The sequence below is a fragment of the Tenrec ecaudatus genome, chromosome 1 (genome assembly GCF_050624435.1).
Source record: "Tenrec ecaudatus isolate mTenEca1 chromosome 1, mTenEca1.hap1, whole genome shotgun sequence".
Lineage (NCBI taxonomy): Eukaryota > Metazoa > Chordata > Mammalia > Afrosoricida > Tenrecidae > Tenrec > Tenrec ecaudatus.
In genome coordinates this window covers 164,000,912-164,025,046 of record NC_134530.1, presented here as the reverse complement: position 1 = coordinate 164,025,046, position 24,135 = coordinate 164,000,912, and the positions used below count along the sequence as shown (strand labels likewise).

General features: G+C 51.2%; 1 protein-coding gene across 4 annotated transcripts; it reads left to right on the top strand.

Annotated features, from left to right (window-relative positions):
• The first annotated feature begins 846 nt into the window (after positions 1–846).
• Positions 847–24,135, top strand: TPM3 (tropomyosin 3). 4 transcript variants are annotated; one of them, XM_075562479.1, is made up of 8 exons: positions 847–1,076; positions 8,115–8,248; positions 9,864–9,981; positions 10,291–10,361; positions 11,639–11,714; positions 12,602–12,664; positions 12,834–12,903; positions 13,931–14,028. In XM_075562479.1, exons 1-8 carry the CDS (start codon positions 945–947, stop codon positions 14,011–14,013), a joined length of 747 nt encoding a protein of 248 aa, XP_075418594.1. In that variant the 5' UTR covers positions 847–944; the 3' UTR covers positions 14,014–14,028. The 4 variants fall into 4 exon arrangements, with proteins under 4 accessions (XP_075418594.1, XP_075418592.1, XP_075418593.1 ...); XM_075562477.1 differs by lacking the exon at positions 11,639–11,714 and adding an exon at positions 10,988–11,063 and having other exon boundaries at positions 849–1,076; XM_075562478.1 differs by lacking the exon at positions 13,931–14,028 and adding an exon at positions 22,703–24,135 and having other exon boundaries at positions 850–1,076.

Genomic DNA, 24,135 nt, shown 5'->3' with positions numbered 1-24,135 from the left:
TGAAACTGATGCAAAGGTTCAAAGGAATTGGAGGCTCACTTGCCAGGCTCTTACACCAAAGGCCTCCTCGCTCTTGCATGAAGGATCTGGTCATTGTGAGCCACAATCGAGGATTCCTTCTGGATGAAATGAAGGTCTACGATGCTTCCTCCTCTCCGAAAGATGGCTGATGAATTCGAAAGACCCCAATCCTTTTAGGTTTGGAAGGGCTGGTAGGTCCGTTAATCACCGGTGCATACTGACTCTCAAGAGTAACAGGCAAAAAAATCCCAGAATTCAAAAAGGACTATTTAGTAACTGACAGAATGAGAACTTGACCGACTTGCCCATCTCATCTCTTTCGATCGTTGCCTTCACTGACTTTCAGGCAGGAGAGAGAACCTACCTGAGCCAACTATAAAGGGAGGCTCTTTGGAAGATGAGGCCCAGGAAGTCTCTTAGGCTCTTCTTAGAACCTGGTTTCGAAGCTTGTGGTGGAGTCGGCGGAAGCGGAGGCTTGTAGGAGGTCTACCTTGGGGAGAGGGCACAGGGACCCCCGTGCAGGTAAGTGGGGCCGGCCAGATCAACGGAGGGTGTAAGGACAGGACAGGCCAGCCTGCCGGGTCCGGGAGGCTCACTCTACCACGCGCCTTGCCGGTTGCCATAGTAATCCTCCCTCTTCCCAACCCCGCCCCCCTTTAACAGCGCCGGGGATAAGGGCCGGAGTGGTCGCCTAGGGCGATTGCGGAGCCCCGCCCCTTACTCCAGCCTCGAGCGTCCGTCCAGTGCACTGCCTTCCCGCCCGCTGGGTGGCGAGGGGGCGCGGCGGCCATGACGTCACATCCGGGCGGTGGGTGAGTTCCGGTATTTCAGGGCGGAGCAGGCGGAAGTAGGAGTGAGAAGCCGCTGCTACGCCGAGCGGGGGAGGCAGGAGCCGGAGCGGGAGCAAAAGCTGGGTGGGCACCATGGCCGGGATCACCACCATCGAGGCGGTGAAGCGCAAGATCCAGGTTCTGCAGCAGCAGGCCGACGATGCTGAGGAGCGGGCCGAGCGCCTCCAGCGGGAAGTGGAAGGGGAAAGGCGGGCCCGGGAACAGGTACGGAGAGGGCGAGGCGCCAGGAGGGAAGGGCAGGCGCGGACACCGGGATCTGGAATTAGGTCTCTTGCAGTCGAGCCTGGTTCTCAGGGAGTCCGCAGTGTCGGAGATGAAGTTGGAGCCCTCAGGTTGGGTGGGCTTAGCTGCAGTAGGGGAGCAAATGGGCGAGGGGAGAACTGGGGTGATCGGGGGAGCAGGCTTGACCTTTGAAGGAATCGATCCACTTTGGAGCCTGGGGAGTGGTTTTCCTGCTCCTCCTCCCCGCTCATTCATTCAGTCCCTCGGAGCCGGGCGCGGCCAGGGGAGGGGCTCAGTGGCTTCTTCCTCCCCATTTCCAGATGAAGGGGGAGACTTGCGCTTGAGGTTTCCGGCCCAACGAGTAGGAGTGGGTGGGGTGCTTCTCTGGTCTAGGAGGGGGAGAACTGGGTAGCGGGTGGGAACCGCCGGAAAGCCCCCAACTTGGCCTGCTGGCAGCTTTTCCGCTCCCTCCTTCTGTTCAGGAAATGAGGCAGCAGTCGCTGAGAGGAAGCGCGGTGCCCTGCCTGGAGGAGGTTGAGGCCACAGTACCGCCTCCCATCCTCTGGCCTGGGGCCCTTTCCTCTATGGGGGGGTTGCGGGGGGGGGCAGCGGGAGAGCCCTTGCAACTGTTAGACGCTTTGTATCCCGGCGGCGTGAAGCCAGAGAAGAGGTGGTACTTTACTCCCTCCTAGTGCAAATGTAGGCGCCACCCGAACTTGTCTGGCCCTACCCACGATGACTTGGAAGGCAGGAACTTCTGCCAGATTCAGGCCTTTATTGCTGAAGTGTGATCAGTGCAAGCCGAACCAGTTAAGAACACTTCCTCCAAGCCAAACTGATAAGCGAGTGTATGTGGCAGAGAATCAGATGAAGTATCATTGTCTGCCAAGGTTTCTGGTTGACCTGGCGATGTGGTGGATGGAGACAGAGAAGCAAGGTCCAGTGTACTGTAGTGATGCTACTTACCCAAATACTCAGCAGGGTCTTTAAAAGTAAAAAAAACAAACCCCAAAACAAAAGAACCTCTCAAAGTTGAAACAAAGTTGAAACATAGAATGTTGACGGAATGGATAGATTCTTGGGATTGGTTGGGACCACCTTCTCTTTAGAAGGGGTGGCAAGTTTCAGTAACTCATCAGATTTTGTAAGGGTGAGAATGTGTCTGTGTTGAGGGTCTGGTTTTGGGCAATCTTGGAGAGGGGGGAAGTAACTTGCTAAAGTTTGAGAACCTCATGAAAAAACTCTTGTGGTTTATTAGTGTTCTTGCCCTTGCTAAGTTTTTTTCTTTGTAGTTTCAGAATGTGTGTGTGTGAGAGAGAGAGAGTGAGTGTGTGTGTGTGTGTGTGTGTTGGAGGGTAGTAAGGTTGAGAAAAAGTGAGGGAAACGGGAAAAGCTGTTTACCAAGGACCCAGGATAATGCTCAGTTATTTTTATAACTGGACAAGCACATATTGGAAGAAATGTGTTGTCTTTCCCGGTTAGTTTTTTTGTAGACATTTTTTTCCTCTGCTCAGTATGCCCAGGCAACTTGTAATTATCAATTCAAGTGCAATGGGCTGGCAGGGTGACTCTTTAAGACTAGGGACACTTCTTTCTCATCCCCTTTGTTCTGAAAACCAGATACCCTTAAAGGAAAAGACACAGGATGACCAAAGGAACTAGCGTTTTGAATCGGCTCAGCATTTAAATACGGACACCCAAGGAGCAGTTGTAGAGATTCTAGTAGTGTGGCTACTACTGCGCTCCCATACTCTCCCTTAGGATTTGGTACTTTCTAGGAACATTTGGCTCCTTTATTTTCCACCCTTGTAACTTGGGGGGAGCTGCAACAGTGCATGCAGCCTCGGATGTTTCTTAAGCTCCAACCTCACTGCCAAATTGGCTAATTGAACTGAGGCCCAGTGAGGAAGTACTCAGAATGGGGAAGTAGAATGATAGTTAAATATTGCTGAAACCAGTGTCTATGCTCCCAGTCTGAGGAATCCTAATCTTGCCTCTCTGCTCTAGTGGACTTTGATCGAAACCCTTCTGAGGGAGAGAAACCTTTGGGAAAGGAGCCTGTGCTTGGGCGGTGCTCGGGCTGCCTCTCAGGGCATCCTGGAATGTGGGGTTTCACACGCTCCTCCCTCCCTCCCTCCTTTGGAGCCCAGAGCACCGCACACTCATTCCCCAATGGTATCTCAAGCCTCAGTGAGATTTTCACCCTTTTCTTTTTCTAGCTGCTTTGTGCTCTCTTGTTGGGGAACTAGAGGAGAGCAGTATCTTTCTCTTCTGCTTTTGGCCTGGAGATTGACCTTTTTATAAACATCTGAAATCCACTTTCGATTTTGTTTCCTTTGCACTTTTTGCTAGACTTAAACGGAAGGTGTAACAGTTGGATGGGCATTTTTCTTTATCTGCCCCCTGCAAGTTGTCTTTATTTTGTTATTGAGACTATACAAAACACACAAATCCAACATGTTTCTACTTGTACGACGCAGTGACATTGATTACACTCTTGAGTAGTGCAACCACTCACCCTACATTTCTGAATTGTTCCCCATTAACATGAACTCACTGCCCTCCAACTGTCCTAGCTAATCTCTTACGTTGCTGTTTTAGATTTGATTCCATGTAAATAGGGAATTTCTTCAAAGAATATAATGTTCAAGACAGGCTTTTTTAAAATTGGTTGAACTAAGCTATTGAGTTTTAATATTTTGGGTTTAGCCTTCAGAGTATTGGAAGGCAGCCATTTGATGGGTTCACTTACCGATCATGGCTCCAGAAAGTATAGAATTTATGAGGTTTTGAGGTTCTGTTCACCATTTCCCCCCTTTTATCAAGATTCTTATGGAATCTTTGGACCAGATGTTCAGCGACAGTCGCCAGGCACCAGCCAGTCCTGGTCTCATGGCAAAGGGGAGGCAGTTGTTCTTGGAGGAAACTAGCCGCAGATTCCACATGCATTTCCTGTGCCTTGCTTCTTCCCGCCTTCTGTTGCTCCGGTGAATAGAGATCCATTTGGGGTGGTTGCCTGCAAGCATTCAGAACCAGTCACCGTGCAAACAACTAGGAGATAGACAGAAACACTAAGCATATGTTATCAGGCCAATTCCTGTGTTGCCCCACGAGTTTGTGCCACTAAACTTCCAAACCAAAGAACCCAATTTCATGAAGTGTTTGGTTGTAACCTTAGCATCTGGTCTTTGTATAGATGAATAAAAATATATGCATCACACGGTTTTGGCCAATATAATCGTACAGGTATACAGTTTATTGACAGCAATGACTAATCACCGAGCGGCCTTACCAAATCAATGACTTTCCCATCATGGCTTAACTCTCCATTTTCTCCCTCCCACCACGAATAAACTTTGGTCTCTAAATATTTGTCTTGTCTTTTTATATAAATGAGGACATACCATGTGGGTCCTTTTGTGATTGACTAGTTTAGCTTAATCTAATGTCCAGCCCCATCCACACACTGTAGCATGTCTGAAAACGTCATTTGACGGACTGACTAGATTGGTATGTCCTGCATCGCTCATCTGTCAGTGCACTTTTAGGTCCTGGCCACCTTCTGGCCATTGTGCCTCGGGCTGCCCTGACCATTGCTGTCCTTACCTGTGTTACTGCCCCTTTCCTAATCTCCCTCCTTACGTTTTTTCTTCTGAACTAAAAATTTTCGCAGAACTCTCAGAAGAGCATTTTTATTCTGGCTTTAATCCCAGATACTTAGCCTCTGGGGTGGGAGGTGGGGATTAGAATGGCTGGTGATTTGGGGGGTTCAGTGGACTAAGCAACCGCCTATGTCACCTACCTTTGCTTTAGATTTGCTCTCCTGCTGATTCCCCACCCCCACTGGCACACACATTCAAGAGCACACACTCATGGGAGAGGCAAATAACCCTTTGCTCCAGTGCTTCCACCTTTGTTTACTCTGCGCCTGATAGCTCTGTTCCCTTCCTTCCAACCCACCGCTCCCCCTGGGTGAAATTTAAAGTCCCCAAGGACGCAGTATCCCTAGTGCGCAGTCCTTGGGACGGTGCACACAAGGAGCTGTTACTCACAGGGCTCGAGCCGAACTTTGCTATGAGTTTCTTTTGAACCTCATCTGTGGCTTTTGTCTGGACAGAAACCCTCCTGGAGGATCTGAATGTCAGAATTTGGCTAATCCCCTCCTGCCCATGGCTTGATCCGTCCTCAGAGCACCTGCACTCCGTTGGGTCCGTCAGGTGTGGCGTGGTGCTCTTGGGGCAGGTAGCGAGCGGGTAGACAGAATCTCTTTCGAATGAAAAACAGTAACATTGAAACAAAACTCATTCTGTCATTTCATGACCATAGCTGTTCTCAGCCATCTTCTATTATAACAAAATTTGTCACTGCATTCCCACATTGTTGTCCTCTCCTTCTGCCCCACCGTGGGATCTTTGCCCCCTGGTCAGTGCAGAATCCTAATCCTATTATTCCCTGAAGGGAAGGACCTTAGGGTGTATCCTCCAGGCCTGAAAGGTCACAACCATGAGGGCATGCAGAACCTGGTGGAATTGGAAAAGCTCAACAGCTGAATGTTTCCCCAGGGCCATGGTGGTCTGCTCTGCCCCCACCTGGTGCCCATGGAGCTGAGGGGATGGCAGTTGGGTTTTGAGTTAGGCCCTGGAGGAAGTCAGGTGTCTTCCCTCGGTCCTTTAAACAGTGTTGGGGCTGGAGTCTGCAGGCCCTCATCCTAAAGAGAAATGCTCCCCTAGAAAGAGGAAAAAACAACAGCGAACAGCAGTTCCGCCCTCCCAGCGGGGCTCCCCATCCGGGTTCTGCTTTCTGTACAGGCGGGAGCACATGCTCCACTGAGGGCGCTGCCATGTGGTTTCTCCTCCGCCCTTTTGATTTCAGCCTTGCGAAGAATGCTATTGTCAATGCTGATTTGTGGGAGAAGCTGCCTGCGCCAGCTTGTTGTCATGGAAACCGTACACCCTGCCCCCATAGCCTGTTACCTTTACTCCAGTTTGGTAACTGCTGGTGAGCTGGATGGGGGCTTGCGTCTCCTAAGCTTCCTCCAAATGGGCATTGTCTGGGAGGTTTGTGTTTGTTGGTCTGGTTTGCTCCTGTGTAGTCTCGACTGGTCAGCCTTGCTTGGGCTGGTGAGATGAAAGGTGTTGTCCTATGACACCTCTTTTCCTGGAAGCAACCGGACTCCGGCACACTTGCCTTTTTGTGGTGTGTGGAGCAGTCGTGTTAGCGACAATGGGCCCTTATTCACTGCGGTGTTTCAGTGTGTGTGAGCTTCCTGGCGTCCCTTTTTTGGTAGGCTGGTGGTTAGTTAGATCACACTCCTCCTCCCCCTTAGTCCCTTGACCCTCTCCTGTTTGTATATGAAAGTTTTGTGCCAAATAACCTGATTCCTAACGGGAGTCTTTTGGGCTATGTCTCTCCCCATAGGGGCTGGTGGCCCAGATTATTTCTACAGCTGCTCCCACCCCTGACTGCCAGGAGGAAATCAGGGCAATAGAATTCAGGCACGGTCTGGGCTGTGGAGGCGAGATCATGTTCAGCAGGCACCTGGATAAGCATCTGAACTGGTGGTATGCAGGGCAGATTAAGTTCCTGTGAGGTTGTGGCTGACCTGCCACCAGTAAAGGTGAGGGAAGAGGCGCCAGGTCTCAGAGGTGGCTTTAGGACTTCCCCATATATGGGCCAGCACCTCCTTTCCCCATCCCTTATTTCCGGGCCAGGGAAGAGCATGGGATTCCTTGGGCTTTAGCCGGCGCTTTCTTCCCGGCAGAGACTGGTAGAGGGTGAAGCTACGGCCGAGTAGGGGACTAAACTAAAAAGCCAATCCTCTGCCATTGAGTCAATTCGACCCTTGGGCTTTCAGAGATCGTCAGTCTTTACGAGGTCACACCTTCCTTAGAGCAGCTCGGCAGCCAAATGCTTCTCCCACAGTGCCACCAGGGCTCCGGGACAGGAGGACTCTCACTACTGCCACTGAGTCCATTCTGACTCATAGTGACCCTCGAGGGCAGGGTGAAACTGCCCTGGGGGGTTCCGAGACTGTAACACTCTACGGGAATAGAAAGCCTCATCTTTATCCAGTGGACTGGCTGGTGGTTTTGAACTGCTGGCCTTTCAATTAGCAGCCCACCACACAGACACTCCGCCGCCACCAGGGCTCTTGTTGAAAGTACTAGAAGAGTGCCAAACCCTAAGGAGTGGACCAACAGGGAGCGGCGGTTAGAGGTGTAGAAAGGAGACAGCGCACAAGCTTGGAGGAATGGCCGTGGGCATGAAGGGAACAGTCTCTGGTAACCTCATCAAATAGCTAATTCTATAGCCAAATGAAGCGCCTCAGTGCCAGCTTTTTTAAAAAATATATTTTTTATTTTTTTTCAAATGCAATCTGAAGAGATGGGGAGTAGATCCCCCAACTCTATTCTTTGCTTTCCAGGATGGAAGGCTTATTTTTGGAAGAGCTGTGGAAAGCTGGTGGGGAAATTCCACTGTCTATTAATTTCCTTTTACACAAACTTTTCAAAGCCCCCTCTTCTGCCCTTGTCCAGTTCTGGTCTATTAGATTTTCAGAGGGCTAACAGCTAGGTTAAACAGCATGTAAAATAGATCATGCAAGAGCCTCTCCTTAAGGATCCTTCCACTTAATGAGCTATTTACAAGAAAGCTGCAGAAGAGTAAGACACACCTCCAAACCAGAGCTCAGACAGAATGACTGACTCATCCCTAGCTAGCTACCTTTCCTGACGCTGGGTGTTCAGGAATTTGCACAGGATCCGGAAAAGGGGTGGTGCTCTCTCTGGGCTGGCCAGGGGCACTGAGTTTTAAAAGCCTCTTCCTGTGGAACATGTGGGAATTGGTTGATGGGAAAAGGTGAGAAATGATATAACTGTGTGTACTAAAGCGCCTCTGAGTGAAGTTCCCTCCCACCACGGCTCTGTGGCCAAGTCCTGGTGGCCGACCTTAACCTCCCTGTCTGTTCTGCATTTCACCATGCCTTCTGCTTCCCCTTCTCCATTCTTCATTCAAATCTAGGCTGAGGCTGAGGTGGCCTCCTTGAACCGTCGGATCCAGCTGGTTGAAGAGGAGCTGGACCGTGCTCAGGAGCGCCTGGCCACTGCCCTGCAGAAGCTGGAAGAGGCAGAGAAAGCAGCTGATGAGAGTGAGAGGTATGTGGAGGGCCTTGATGGAGTGTGGATAAAAACAACTCAGAATGGCTCTGTCCAAGAGTTCTCTGTAGACCTATAGTAACTAACCGCCTATAGGCTCTTATTTCCTTCCCCTTGAAGACCGACAGAAAGGGGAGACCTAGACCTTGTGACCCCTTGGTAATGGAAAGTTCCTCTAAATTGACATCACAATCCTTCAGTGGGGTCATTAAGACCGATGTGACTCTAATGGGTCGCATCCTTTTTCTGAGATTCTGACTGCTAGAGACCCTACAGGACCGGGTAGGACTGCCCTGGTGGGTTTTAACACTGTAACTCTTTATGGGCGTAATAAGCCTATTTCTCTCCACCAGCAAGGCTGGTGGTTTTGAACTGCTGATCTCGCAGTTAGCAACCTGCCATATAACCACTTCGCCGCCGCCACTGCCGCCGCCACCTGGGCGCACCTTTTGGAGAGGAAGTTCTCAAAGTGAGGTCCTAGACCAGCAGCATCCGCAACACCTGGGAACTGGATAGAAACAAAGTAACCCACAGGCCTGGGCTTCTGTGTCAGATTTTGGAATTGGGACCCAGCCAACAGTTTTTGCCAGCCCTTGCAATTCTGGCCCTCGACTTGGGATAACTTTTGTGGTGGGCAGTTTTCAAAATATCTGGTTCCCCATGTCAGTTCAAAGAAATTAGAATTTTAAAAAGTTAGAATCCATTCTGATAGGTTCCTGGGCATCGAGGTCTTTAAAGCTGCTTTGTTAATTTTCATGTGTGGCCAGGATTGAGAACCATGTCCTTTAAGCAAATCACATCTCATGTTTGTGGAAATAAGCAGTGGACTCCTTGCCACACGCGAGTTAAACTAGGACATAGGTCTGTAGCTACCGGCACGGAATTGAGAAGTGCCCGTTGGGACCTCATCACCCTGTGTTTCTTTGTATTTCACAGATAGGGAACTTTTTACACCTGTGTCTCTGTCACACTGTAATAATTCTGTAATATTCAAACGTTTCCCCACTGCTAGTGCACACTGAGTAGACGATAACAATGTGGACGTAACTGCATGTACTCCCAGAAGTACATACATCCGTGGTTCTTGCTGTATGGCCGTGTTTGATGCACGACAGCGGTCTGATACAAAACTATAGAAAACGAGGGGGAAGGGTTGTAGAAGGTTATGAGGGGTGAGGGCCTAGGGGATTTTGCATCTGCCCACATAAAACCTTTCTGGGAGGAACAGGAAGAGGTTTGCCTGTCATGAGTAGTGTTTGCAGCAGGGAGGCTTGCCCTTAGGTCAGAGGCACGGGTACTTGCTTCTGTGGCAGCATGCTTTCTGTTTTTATGTACTCAGTCGGAATTGATAGACCTGTTGGAGCCTCTGTCGGACAGAATCTTCTTGCTCTCTGTTCCGCACCGGAAGGGTTACCCTGTCACCCTTTTATCATTGGTGTTCTCTAGAAATTGAGCAACTGAAAGAAGGAAAGGGATTTTGGACAAAGTAAGGCAAGGCCGTGGGGCTGCCTCTGCGTGGCAGGCGGAGGGAATCGGGCTTTGACAGCCCAGCCCTGGGTTTCCTTGGAATGGCGCTGGCGCCAGCCTCCTGAGGTGGTCCTTCTGTTTCTGACAGAGGCATGAAGGTGATTGAGAACCGGGCCTTAAAAGATGAAGAGAAGATGGAGCTGCAGGAAATCCAGCTCAAGGAAGCGAAGCACATCGCAGAAGAGGCCGACCGGAAGTATGAGGAGGTGAGTCCCATCTGCTTGTGACGCTCTCTTCAGTGATGACGAGGCTTCTGCAAGGAGCCCTCGAAAAGGGGGACTCACACCTTGCCCCAGTAGCTTTGGGGTTACTTGTTTGGCTGCTGAACACAGGTCAGCAGTTCAAACCCAGCAACCCCTCCGAGGGGGACAGTTGAAGCTGTATGAGCCTGTAAAGGCTTACAGAGCCTTGGACGCCCCGATTTGGGTTCCTCTGAGCTGTCATCCCATCCTGGCAGTGGGTTTGGGTTTTTTGGGTTTCACTCCCTGCCCTGCAGCCTGGGTCTTTGTCGATAGGTGGCTCGTAAGTTGGTCATTATCGAAGGGGACTTGGAGCGCACAGAGGAGAGAGCTGAGCTGGCGGAATCGTGAGTATCCTGCTTCCCAACTCTCTCATGCCATTTTGTCCCCTTTCCCCTTGGCCTGGGCACTACTGTGACGGAAGCATCATTCCTTCAACCTTGTTAAATAAGGCCCGGAGGCTGGGAGGTGCGGGGGCTTTCTAAGACCCTGCACGTAGCTGAGCTCTGGCTTGCCTGTCCTCTTCACATGTGACTAACGGCAAAGAAAGCTTCCGGATTCTTTTTTTGCAGGGAGGGCTCGCAAACTGAGGGGAAATAGGGACTGATCGGGGGTTCACCAAGAGACCATTATTGGGGCCTTCTGGAGGCGTTGATGTAGCTCTGACTTAAGATCTGCTCTCTGTCCCCCTTGGCCGACCCCCTGGGACACGTCTGTGAACTGCCCCCTGCTGCCACCTCTGGGCCTTGCGTAACAAAGTCAGCGCTGCTGCGCGGGCGGCTGTGCGTCCCTTTCACCCTCGCCCCGACATGACACTTCATCCCCATCGTGGTGTTGGCTTTCCTTTGTTTTTGTTTTGTTTGGGGGGGAAAGCGCTTTTCCATTTGCTGCTTGTTTTCTTGCTGTGTCCCTTTTTGACCTCTCTCCCTCCCCACCACCTGGCTTGTGTCCTCCCCGTGACTATCACTAACAGCCGTTGCCGAGAGATGGACGAGCAGATCAGACTGATGGACCAGAATCTGAAGTGTCTGAATGCTGCTGAGGAAAAGGTACTAACCCTTTAGAGCCACAGGGAGGGTCTGTGTGGTGTGATTCTGTCTGTGTTCTTGCTTCTGTTTTGCAGCCGCCTCCCCTCCACTGGTCGATTTGTTGAGCGCTTTCTCACCTCCTCACGGAATGCTCCATTCTCTTCCACTTCCTTGACATGCTCCATCTTTTTTTCCCCAGTTGCTTCAGCTGCCTCTCCAGGGGCTCGCCTTCCCTCGGGTGCTGGTGGGGCACTGTTTGGGGGCTGGGCGTCCACTCCCACCTCCACTCCACTCCACTCCGGGCTGCAGGTCTACCTGGCAGTAGGGACTTGCTTTCAGATGTTCTTCCTTGGTATCCAGCCGTCCTGAGTCCGAGTCCAGGAGGGTCCAGTTCCTAACGTGCTCTGTAAGGAGGGAGGAGGGTGGGTGCTTGCTCATACCACCTGGGAACTTCTCTTCCCCCAGGATGTCTTTCAACCCTTCTGCATATAGGTTCAATTCACGTCTGTGTGTGTCTCTCTCTCTCTCTCTCTCTCTCTCTCTCTATTCTCTGCCTTTCTCCCTTTCCTCTCCTGTGACACTTAAAACATTCACAGTAAGTGCTCTGAGCTGGAGGAGGAGCTGAAGAATGTCACCAACAACCTCAAGTCTCTTGAGGCTCAGGCGGAGAAGGTAGGGGCTAGTTTGTGACAGTGACAGGCCCGCTGGGGTCTGGGCGCAGGCCTGCCCTTGAGGAAAGGCTGGAGGTGCCCCCCCTCCCTTATGTAATCCAGAGAGTGCTCTCTACCCACGCCACAAGCCTGCCTTCTAACCAGCTTCTGGGCGTGGTGTTCAACGCTGTGACCTTTGATTGCCTCGTTAAAATAACGGCCAGGTCTCAGCTGGCGGGAGCTGTATTCTCCCCAGACTGGCACTGCTAGACTGCAGGCAGCAGTCCTGGGTCCTGCCAGGCTGTCCAGCAGATAGGCGGGAGCAGCAGCTAGAACCAGGGCTTCTGAGACCCGTTTACGCAGCACTCCAGGCGGTTGACTCTTGTTGGCCGTGATGCAACTGTCGCCGCCACGTGGCTTTGAGACATCACTACTGTTCATTAAGCAAGAGACAGAAAAACACCTCCCTTTGTAGTTCTGTCTTAGATCAACATTTAGGGCCATTTAAAAACTAAACACAAAGGATTCTGGTCCGAGATTACTATGGCCCGAGGCACATAGATGAGTGGGTTTTGAAGACCTCTGGTGCTCCTCGGAGTAAGTATTGAGCTGGAATCACAAGGGAGCTTCTTCAAAACTGCCACCTAGTTCTTCTGACAGAGAAAGGGGAGGCTGTCTGCTCCCATGCAGGCCTGCGGTCTTGGGGACCCTGTATAGTACGGCCACTGGCAGGCAGATACAACTTGGTGACTGGGTTTGGGGCTTGTGCAGAAACGGGCCTTGCTCTAGTGGCTCATTCAGTACCTTAAACCAGAGGGTATTTGATGTGACTGAACGTGAGTGTGTGCTGGGGGGAGGTGTCGTCAGTGTGATTTTTACGCTAAGGTTTTTATTCTGGTCCCTTTGCAGTACTCTCAGAAAGAAGACAAATACGAGGAAGAGATAAAGATTCTTACCGATAAACTGAAGGAGGTGAGCTGAGGGGTTACGGGGAAGGAAGGGCTCATGCATTGCCAGCTGGAGACACGGCATTAAGGTGCACTGAGAGCTGGCTGGCGGTGGCTCTGAAAGGGCAAGGCTGAGGGACTTGAGGTCCACCTGTTGTCTTCCTCTGCTTTTGACTGGCTCTGTGTTCCCCCAGGCAGAGACCCGTGCCGAGTTCGCTGAGAGATCCGTAGCCAAGCTGGAAAAGACCATTGATGATTTGGAAGGTACGGAAGCTAGGACATGGATTAAACTAGAGACGTCTGAAAGAAGGCCTTGCCCAGTAACCGTTCCTGTAGCTCATTTCCTGGACACCAAGGGCAGTTGATAGTGGCTGGGCGTCTGTCCTGTACCCTGCCTGCCCTCTATCACAGCGAGGTGACATGGTCACCTAGATTTTGACTTTTTTTCCACTTAATCTAGACTTCACCTCATATCCTAAACATTGCCCCTCTCCCTTTAAGGAGCTTGGTGACCACTCCAATTGGATAGTCTTAAATCTTCCAGCTTGTGGGTTAAATTGGAGGACATGTTTTAAAAGGCAGCAGGGGTGTCTGTCACACCATGACTACTTCCTATCAATCTCGCTCACTGCTAAAGTTGTGGGGACCCCTCCCCAAGACAGGAAGCTGTGCCCTGACTGTCCCAGAGCTGACCAGCACCAGCAGCTGCCTAAGTCCCTCCCGTCCCCACAGCTGGACAACGGCGTGCACCCTGACGAGGGAAAGTCGACTTTGCCTCGGGGGCACTCTTGAGCAAAAACTTGTTCCTTTGGTCACGCTGGGTAGCAGGATAGTCCTACTTCGGAAAATTTTGGAGAAGCGCCTCTCCACAGGCTGGGGAGGCAACCTGTGGAATAGCGGCCAGGGAAAATGGTCGCCCTCTGTAGGCAGAGAAGGTGTGTCTGAATCTTGGTGCGGGCCTTTCTCCCTTCTCTATTTGCACGGAAGTGAGCATGACCACTGCCAAGAAGTGAATTAGCTGAGTGGCCTGGCACCCTCCCGAGTGCATCTGGCAGTGGGACCTGCTGTAGTCGTGACTGTTCCCAGGGTCTCAGCCCTTGCTGTATTCACTTAGCCGTCTGGGCACAGCGGATCTGGAAGTGGCCAGTCTGGCTGCCAGTCTAGACGTCTAACTGGTACAGAGTCACGGTCACTTACTTTCCTTATTTTCTAATGATTCCCTCTCTCCATCTGCTTCTGACACCTTTCACTCTGCCCCTGGTCCCTCCCTGTGGTTCCTGTGCCTGTCCAGATGAACTCTATGCCCAGAAACTGAAGTACAAGGCCATTAGTGAGGAGCTGGACCACGCCCTCAATGACATGACCTCTATGTAACTATCTGACAGCAGAGTGGGGCTGGGCTTTTGGCTTGTGGGTGGAGGGGGGCAGGCTGGGCACTGTGTGCTTTGGTTTCCGTCCTCTGGGAACTGGAATCTCTGTCTTGACCTTCAGGACCTTGGTGCTGGTTACTTGTGTGGCAAACACTGGGGAGCCGTCTTCATGTTGGCTCAGTGGCAGAATCCTGCTCTCCGTATAAATGCTTTCTCCTCAAAGTCCCTTCACCACACCACGCCTTCTCGGTTCATTTCTCACAAGGGACAAAGTCAGTAGTTCCCGGAGAGCCAGGGAATTGGGCTGGCTGAGTGGACCAAACAGGCAGACCTCCTGGGTGTTCTGTGCCCTGATACTAAAGTTTGGGGGCCAACCCCCAAGGTAGGAGAGTCCAAATTGGCCTACGAATCCAGCTGAGTCCCAGAAGGAAGCCCGGGAGTAAGCAGCACCCAAGAGAGTAATTGAGGGTCTTTACCTGTTTGCTGTGGCCCCCTGATCCTGGACGCTAACCTGCCTCTCTCCGTCTCTCCCACTAACCCTGAAAAGAAGCCAAACGTCCCAGGCTGTGGTGTCTGGCTCTTTTTCATCACTCCCGCTGCCGCCTCTTCCTTCCTCCCAGATGTGCTGCCTCCGTGGTGCTAGTCATTTTTACCCAGCATCTCCTCCTTACTCTTTCACACAGATAACCTATCACCGTTCTGCCCTCTTCTGGATCTCTGCCCCCTTTCCTCGGGGGGCCCAACGCCCCACTCTCACTCTGGAGTCCATTTGGGTCAGCCCGGCTGGTCCCCCAAGGCGTTAAAACAGGCTGTAGGGGCGCACAGAGCAACTCACGTGTTTTTCCACCCCTGCCCAAGATTAAAATGTTAAGCTGCCGGACGCCTCGTGCTGCCGCACTGCATTTGTGTCATTGCCAGAGCTGCCAGTATCCCCAAGCAGGACCCCTGGGGTGTGGGGGACCAGCTACCCCCACATTCACCTGTCTTAATGTCATCAAAGCCATTTTTGCGTGTGTCTTGTTATTTCTGGGCATTGAAACCCGGCTGACATGAATCTGCCAAAACGGGCATCAGCGGCCGCCCCTGGGTTGGGGCCCCAGGTGGGAAGGGCCCGCCTGGGCGCTTTACTGGCAGGTCCCTAAGTCGTCCCACTCACGTTTCTGCCGCTTCTTCAGATTTCTCTCTCAACACTTGACTATGCTTTCCCAGTGGTTATTGAGGTGGGTGTCCGCGGGGACTCAGAGATGTCTGCCTAATCAAATGCATTGCTGAACCACACCGCCCCAGTGGAGGGGGCGGGGCGGGGGAGAAGCAGTGGGAATCCATAGAATGACACTTCAGTGTTTTCCTCTCAAGCCTTTCTCACACATTCAGGGCCTGGTACCATTGGTCTGTTGTGTTGGGAAAACAACCAACCAGCCGCGAATGTTTCAAATTATGTGCCCACGGGAAATGCTGCACTGGTATGTACCAGTCAAATTGCTGCTTCACACGGTGGGCTCATGCGGCCGCATTTCAGGAGCCCTCGTTCCCGTGGATGCACCCAGTTGCCCTTACCTAAGCCCCACGCACCACCACGTTCTTAAGCCTCTCAGGAAAGTGTATTTAAAATGTGTTTTTATGCTGATACAGCCCGGCAGAGAAGTTCTTTAGATTTCATATCAAATTCCACCTCCTTCAGTCCATACCCTCTTTCAGCCGCCAGTTGTGGACACCCCACAGGCGCATGGTCTTAAGGCAGTCATTTGGGCATCGTGTCCCATGGCTTTCACCAAGTTCAGGATCCCTGGTGGTATCGTGGGCTATGTGTTGGGCTGCTAAGCACACAGCTAGCAGTCAAACCGCCCCGTGGCTCTGAGGCAGAAGATGAGGCTTTGAACTCCTGGGAAGATCTACAGCCTTAGAAATAGTGTTGGTTCTGGCTGTGAGCCGGCACCAACCCCAGGGCAGTGAGCGGGCTGCTGCTGCTGTTTTCGTTCACCACATTCGTATGCTGCCCAGGTTATTTGTCCTTCAAATGGATGCATTTTAAAATTTGTTTTATTTAGTCGTACTCTTTATTTTTTATTTTTTTTTTAGTCGTACTCTTAAATTATCTCTTGAAATGAGTTTGACAGGGCAGTATTATTTTTTTATTAAAAAAAATAATTTTATTGAGGGCTCGTACAACTCTTAGCACAACCCAGACACATCTATCCATTGTGTGAAGCACATATGTACATTTGTTGCCCTCATCATTCTCAAAACATTTGCTTTCTACTTGAGCCCTTGGTATCAGCTCCTCATTTTCCCCCTCCCTCCCCGCCCCACTTCCCTCATGAACCCTTGATAATTTATAAATTATTCTTATTTTGTCATGTCTTACACTGTCCAACGTCTCCCTTCACCCACTTTTCTGTTGTCCGTCCCCCAGGGAGGAAGTTATATGTAGATTTTTGTGATTGGTTCTCCCTTTCTACCCCACCTTCCCTCCTATTTTTTTTCTTGCACACCAAATTAGTTATGAAACATTTCTTTCCTTCCTGAAGTTGACAGGGTTTATATGTAGACCACCTGAATACTCACAGCCCTGAGTGTGCCACACTGGAGGGCGGGCGGGGATGCTCAGTGAGGGAGTGGTGCTGAGAAGATGACACTCAAGACAGGGTTTCATAGGGCTTGGCAGTAGACACAAGGAGGAAAGTCCAGGTTTCCTGGTTCTTAAGCCGAGGGCTTTGGTGACGTTAGAGACGTAGGGGCTTGAGTGGTTCTGGGCTGGGAAGGGGGAGAGAAGCAATGTAAATCTAGAAGGCCAGCAGAACAAAATACAACTAGCAGGAGTCCAGACTAAAGGGGCGGGAGAGGCAGGCAGCGGGAGCAGCAAGTTGGAAATCTGTGTAGATTTGGTGGGAGAGAGAGAAGAATGAGTCACTTGGTGTTTGTAAGCTAAAGGCGGGATGATTTCTAATGGTTCTCAAAAACAATAGGCGAGCGCAGCAGGAAGATAAGACGGGATGTTCATTGACACTTTAGTTGTTTGAGGGGGTGCACTTTGAGCATGAAAGTGAAGGTGGGGAGATAGGCTTCAGTGGGCGGCAGGAAGAGTTGACGGCAAGAAAATAAGGGCAAGGAGTACAGCCTTCCAGAGAAATGCTGCTGTCCAGTAGACGTTTTGGTGCAACGGCGGGCTGTCTATAGCCAGGCTGTCTAGCATTGGAAGCCAGGAGCCACAGAGCGGGCAAAAAGTACCCAGTCTGGCTCCTAGCTTCATTTAATGATAATTTAAATACCCACATGTAGCTGGCAGCTGCTGTATTGGACAGTGGAGTTCTGGGTAGTTAATATTTAGGTGGAAGGAGTCATCTGTGGTAGAGAAAGGCTTCCTAAGGAGGAAAGACACGGGGGGAAGATGGGAAGAGATTGGGAGGAAGGTAAAGCAGCTGTGTTTCCCCAGGGGCATGATTTGTATGGACAAAGGTAGGGATGAGCAAGCCAGGGAGCCGTGAGATGCTGTGTGTCATGTCTTCAGTCTTTGTAGAAGGTTGTGTGTTACGTGCCAACGAGCTATGGGTATAAGGCCAAGCCTCCGTAATACTCAGGGGAAAGCATGTGACTTCCTAGGGCAAGGCTCACGGGTTGGTTTCTGTTCCTGCCCTTGTTGCTATTACCCTGTAGGAGTGAGGAACACAGAGGTTCGACTCTGCTACCTGATGGTAGGACTGTCCTGATAGATTGAATAGAGTTAGATTAGCCCCAGCCTGATCTTCCTGGGAACGATTGGTTTCACACCCCCAACCTTGATTGGGGGAGTAAAAGAGCCAAACCCAAATCAGTTCATCTTTTCTTCCTTCATTTCGTTGACGTTGAGGCTTCAGAGCTGGCTGGGTTCAATGCTCGCCCTTCCTTGTCCAGAGGCAGAATGAACTGGTCCTGATTCAGACCACTGACGCATTGAGGATCTAACACTCATGGGATTGATTGGTACCCTAACTGGGCAAGACTGAAAAAGAACAGCAGACCAAATGAGTTCTCTGTCTCACCCTCGTGTTTGCTGTGACCTGGGAACCAGACCTTTAGCGAATGGACTGATCCCTGGTCCTGAATTCTCAGTCACTAGGGAATTGGATTGGTGGCAGTGAGTTTGCTTTGGGGTTTAAGGAATGCGTGAGAGGAAAACAACAGCAGAACCACATCTTCCTGACCTGGGACCGATCTCAGAGAACTCTGTCTCTGAGATTTAGTCAGGTCAGGAAATGACCCTGTTTCTTCTCCGTGTCTGTATCTCGTCCCTCAGTGGAAACAAGGCCCTTGTTGGCTGGCCTGCTTCAAGGGTCAGGGCCTTCCTAGTCAGGGTAGGACTGGGAGTCACACAGGCAGCTGGATGTGGACTTGGCGGAAAGCAGGGCTCGAGCAGGGGTCTGGATGAGGCAATACCAGAGGGCCTGAGAAACGAGGGCTTCTGCACAGATTGCACGCCCGTGATGGGCTCAAACATAGTGACAGGTGTGAGGACCTGCGGGACCAGGTGGTCCTGTGTTCTGTCCGGAGGGCCGCTGTGGTCAGAACCCACTCGGGGCAGCACCTGACAGCAGCAGCTTTCTGTTAGGGGAGCATCCATGACTGAGACGGGCCCCCATCCCTGCAGGCCTCCCGGAGCTTGGAGACTGGTTTAGTGCTTCTCAGTTGTGGAGTGTCGTCCTTCGGGGTGGGATGGTCCTTGATTGCACAGAACTGTCCTACAGGCAGCCCCCTGCCCATCAAGTGTCTCTAGACCCTCTGGTCATCGTGATAGGGAAGCCTTGCCCTTAAACTTGGAGGGGCCATACTGCTCTTAACGAGAACCGCCGGCAAGTACAGTTTTTTAGAATCGCCTTAATTCTCCTCCTTACAACTATTATTTTTTAGCTAACACCCTCATCCCCAAGCTATTTCTTTGCCCTGATAAAAAGCTTTCTTTTCCCGTAGTGTGATAGTGTAAATAAGGTGGAAGTATTAGGGGGAACCAACCTGGCCCCGGTTTCTGGGTAGAACCGGAAAAACTCAAGCTAGCAGGCCAGGTGTGAGCAATGGCCACAGTCCGCCCACAGCTGTCAGTTTTTAAGACAGGCACGGACCTTCTCAGGCCTCCCCTTTGACATATTGTGGTCTGGAGAGACCATGCTGAACCAGCCTGTAAAACACAGAGAAGCTGATGTAATCCCGGGATCTCAGAGGCTGGTCCCGGGAGTAGATTAGGAGTCCATCTTCATGTGCCCTGCGCTCGTCGTGTCAGGGTGGGCTCACCACACCTCGATGGGGTGGGCTGCTGTAGACGGGCAGCTAAAGCGGTGGGCCGAAACACTTGCGGACTTGTCTCCAGGAGCACGATTGGCGTAAGAAGCGGCCGAGCAGTAGCTTCAGTGCTGGTGGGGCTTATTTACCTCCCGTAAGAAAGAGTATGCCTGCGGCGCAGTCCTGGCTGAGGAAGTGACACCAGAGGGAACTGAAGTGGTGGCAGGAAGAACGACAGGTCATGCCGTTGCTGTTCGGTGCCCCTGAGTGGGTTCCGACCCATAGCAACCCTGTGCACGGTCCTGCTCCGCTCTCACAGCGGCTCCTCTGGCCGAGCCCGGGGTTGCAGTCCTGATGTCAGTTCCTCTTGGTCGCTGCCCCTCCACTTTACCAAGCATGCTGTCTTTTGGGGATTGGCCCCTCCTAACAACATGCCATTCAAAGGACAGGAAAGAGATCTCTCCTGTGGGTCAAAGTGGCCGTCAGATGAGACTGAAACTTGCAGTTAGTCGGAGAGTTGCTAACGCAAGTGGAGGAAAGGCCGGAGTCCAGGAGAGGGATAGAAAACGCCAGGGCAGCTCGAGAAGTCAGAATCAAATACTACAGTGGATCGTGCAAGGACCTAGGGTAGAAAGCTCAGAAGAACACGCTGGACGTATCAGCCAGGAAGGGCCGAGGGAAAATGCAAGCACAATTGAAAGATTCTATGCAGAATATCACAGGCCATACATAACCCTGCTAAGCACGCACCCCGCTCTCGGGGCAGCACACGTTTGGCGTAGCTATCGCCTGTTCCTGTGCCGCCACATTTCCCTAATAACCCATCTGAACCAGGCTCTTAGACGGGCTCTCATTTTACGCCCCTTCCAAGTCTTCTAGTCTAGGTCTAGTCTGCTGTTCCATAATTTCCTCTGTTCCCATTATAGCGCCAGTTCACCCAAATTTTTAGAAAATCTCTTTACTGGTGTTATTTTTGACTAAACCCCAATCTTTTCTGGTTTACTTGTGGGCCATGACGGAACTGGTTCAAACTAGACAACTGTCTCCTGACAGACAGATTCTGCAATTCCAGTCATCACGTTTGTTACAGACATGCAGGAAAGCAAAACTTTCCCCAGTAACCACCCATTGATTAGGCTTTATATCTCACTGGCTACAGCTTGGTCATATGAAGGCGGCCCCCCTCCCCACTGCAGAAGATGGTAGAAGAACAAAGAACGAGATAGTCTTGATTGACGTAGGCTAGACATTTCCCACCCCCAACCCGATGGCTGAGCATATTGTTGACAACAGGTTGAAAGTTCTCCCAGGGTTCTATTAGCAAAGAAGGTGGAATTGGCTATTTATCGGAACAGTCTCCCACAGCACCTAGAAGGTTTAGGCTGGAGCGGGGGTGGAATATTTATCTCCCCCGCCTTTAATGACACCACATTGAACATTTTTACAGAATATTCACTGTCCACGTGGATTTTCTCCTAAACCCTGAGAATTATAGACAGATTTCGTCTAAGCCCATCTGATTCCTCCTTTTGCTCGTTTTCATTCATCTCAGCTTCGCAGCGCAGGAAATAAACACACCGGGAAGGAGGTGTTTTTCCTCCTTCACAATCTTGCCCTACCCGCTTATCAGTCTGATGATCCGCCCCACCCCGCCCCCTTTTGTTCCTCCGTTGGTGGGGACATCTTTCCACCAGCTGACTGAGGGACCCTTCCTGCCCTCTGTGCAAGGCCTCTCCGCATCTCTCCTGCCTTATAGATGCATGCTCACTGTACCAGCTAGGTAAGAGCCTCGGAACTCTGCTTCAGGTGCCCCACTAACGCCCTTTCTCTCTCTCTCCTCCATTTTCCCTCTCCTCCTTGTTTCCCTTCCTCTCTATTGCTGCCGCAGAGCGTCTCTACAGCCAACTTGAGCGAAACCGGCTGCTTTCTAATGAGCTGAAGCTAACGCTGCATGATCTGTGTGACTGATGGGCAGGGCTCCTTGCTGATGTCCATTAAATCGAGCTCACTGCTCACGCCACTGATCCGGACCCCCAGCACAAAGCCGATTGCCTTTTTAAAAAGATGATTTTGCCCTCAGCAAACCACCGCACTAGGCGCTTGTTAATCGGGGCAGCTAGGCTCTAGTGTGCTTTAAAAACACGTGTGTTTCCTGAAGCATTGTCAATGCGTGTGTTCCTGTCTCTTTTCAAGAAATGATGGGCGATGAAGGGCGGGTCCTGAGAGCGTGGTGGTGGGAGTGTGATCTGTGGCCCCTTCAGTGGCTCTTTCACGGGCACGCTGACTGTAGGATGTGTTCCCCCGCGTAGGTGCTTTCTAACAATAAAAGGACTGACTTGACAAGGTGTTGGAGCTGCTTTATCTGCAGGCCCTCCTGAGCGCACGGAGGGAAGGGGGGAGCGCAGGGAAGGGAAAGACGAGGGGGTGGTATGAACTTGGGTCTGTGTTGCCACTGCCTTCTCCAGGTGGAAGAGCTGTGTTCAAGCCTGTTGGGCAGAGCGGGTTTGGGATTTTCTTGCTGTCCGGCCGATGGTTTCCTGCTGGACATGCCCCAGCCCCCTTTGGTTTCTTCTGCCTGGTTTGTGCTCAGTGACCAGTAACTGTCACAGGCTTGTGGGAGATTAATTTCTGAGGTAATGGTATTTCCCTAGGGTCTTTTGGAAGCCTTTCTAGTTCTGACAGTGAAAGAAAAACCTTACAGTTGCCGTTGATCGCCTGGGTCAGGGCCACCCCATATTAGAACTCCAGAGTCTCCAGGAGCAGCTCACCCTGCTTCCCTGCTAAGGCGTTCCTGGGTGAACTCAAACCACTGCCCTTTTTGGGGGGAGCAGCTAAGTACTTATTGCACTGGGGCACTTAACAGAGACTCATTAACAGCTCTGCAGAAATCACAAAGTTTCACTTGCCAGTTTGTTCAGGGAGTGCACCTGGCTTTGTTTTGTTTTGAAAGACTTTGACTTAGCTGTGAGGGTTATTTTCGTTTCCCCAAAGAATTAGTCCTTGCACCTCCACTTTTGGGAGGATCTGCAGGAGCCTCCTCCTGTACCCGTTTCCAATGCGACGCAGGTGTTTTACCGGTCCTTGTTCTACCCCCAGCGGGCCATTTCCACTAGACACTTACTTCTGGGAGACGCCTAAAAGCTTCAGGCCTACCCTCCTTTTGGTCCCTGAAAACTGGAATGGAAGCCCAGGTTGGGTGTGGGTGGGAGGGAGGGGAAATGATGGGAAGGCCCCAACCCCCTTCCTCAGGAAGTTTTGCCAACATCCACAATCAGAGCCCCCAAGTGTGCAGTTAACAGCTTGCTTCTGTGGCCGAGACAGCTGCTGCTCTGTTAGTCGGCTGCTTCTCCGAGCTGGGACCAGTTCTTAGAGCGGGCAGAACCTGAAGCTTGCTTTTTGTTTTTGTAACGTCTCTCCTTTACACCCCACCCCACCCAAATTAGATAAACTGAAATGCACCAAAGAGGAGCACCTCTGTACACAAAGGATGCTGGACCAGACTCTGCTGGACCTGAACGAGATGTAGAACGCCCAGCCCCGGCCTGCCGCTGCTCCTCCCTGACCCCGACTCCGCCGCAGGCCAGCCTGCCTGAAGCTGACCTTTAAACTGAGGGCTGATCTTTAAGTGGAAGGCTGCTTTCTCCTTGCGCCGGCCACCTTTCCCCATCCCTCAACACCCCCATCCCCCCTCCTCCCAAAAAGGAAAGAAATCACATCTTTCCCCCCCTTCCCTCCCACCCGCCAAAATGTCTCTGCCTCTCCTCAGAGGTTCCGACTGAGCCAGGGGCTGAGCACCTTTGGGAACAATATTTTAAGGGAACATGAGCACAGTGCAGATGTCTTTAAAAAGCATGTTGTGATGTACACATTTGTAATTACCCTTTTTTTAATTGTTATAGCAACCATACATAAAACATTCCAAATAATGCCATAGCTCTGAAGCAGCAACCCAAACCTTTCTTCTTCTTCTTCTATATGTATTTTTGAAGATCACTTTTCACCTTAATGCAGAATGCCCTCTCCGTAGAGGAGGGGAAGAAGTGTGGGCCTGACTTACTGAGAGCCGAACACAGCCAAGGGAAAGACTCTACTGTGGGCACCCTCAGAGCATCAGCCAAGCCAGAAAGGTGCCTCCCGGAGAAGTCCAAAAACAAAACCTTTCTTTTAATCACTTTGTGCTGTTTTGTTTTAAGTGCTGTCCAGGTTCTCAGCTTTAACGGTATATTGGAGTAAGGTGGGATTTGTTGGTGCCATCAGAAGTGACCAGCCTATTAGCATGCTGAACCCTCTGGGATCATGACTCAGTCCTACCCTTCCCCCACTCCCTTCCCAGCGACTCTCAGAATGGATCATGTGCCCTGACATTGGGGTGACCATTTTCTCTCCTGCCTTCTTCTTAAAAAGACAAAGGAAAATTAACATGTTCACTGATAGAGCCACATGAAACTCGTCACCCTCTTCGGAGCCTGAAGCTGCTGTCTCTCAAAGTGCCATCTCCACGTGCTTTGTATCAGTCAGTGCTGGAGAAATCCTGAACACCTATGTGCAAAAACCTCCTTGACATTTTATATTATTCTGAAACATTGCTTCTTTGGGGTTGGGGGGGCACAGGCCACCCCATCTGGCTGTGAGTTCTCTCTCCGGTCTGTAGGCTTGCAGTGTGCTGATCTTTTAAAACTCCTCTCCCCACCCAGTTCCCCCTTCTGGTGAGGTTTCGGTGAGGTATGGTAGGTATGCATCCTGCAGCTTATTAGCTAAAAATGTACTCCTTTGGGGGCCGATGTAAACCAATAAGGAGAGAGAAACCAATAGTCCAACTGTTTTGATACTGAAAATTGACATATGTCTTTTTGAAATAAAGAACCAGTCCCTCCAA

Bases quoted from the DNA above. Each gene is read 5' to 3' on its own strand.
- TPM3 (XM_075562478.1), top strand. From the start codon at position 945: ATGGCCGGGATCACCACCATCGAGGCGGTGAAGCGCAAGATCCAGGTT. The intron at 8,249-9,863 runs GTATGTGGAGGG...TGTTTCTGACAG, and splicing joins GCAGCTGATGAGAGTGAGAG to AGGCATGAAGGTGATTGAGA. The intron at 9,982-10,290 runs GTGAGTCCCATC...CTTTGTCGATAG, and splicing joins CCGACCGGAAGTATGAGGAG to GTGGCTCGTAAGTTGGTCAT.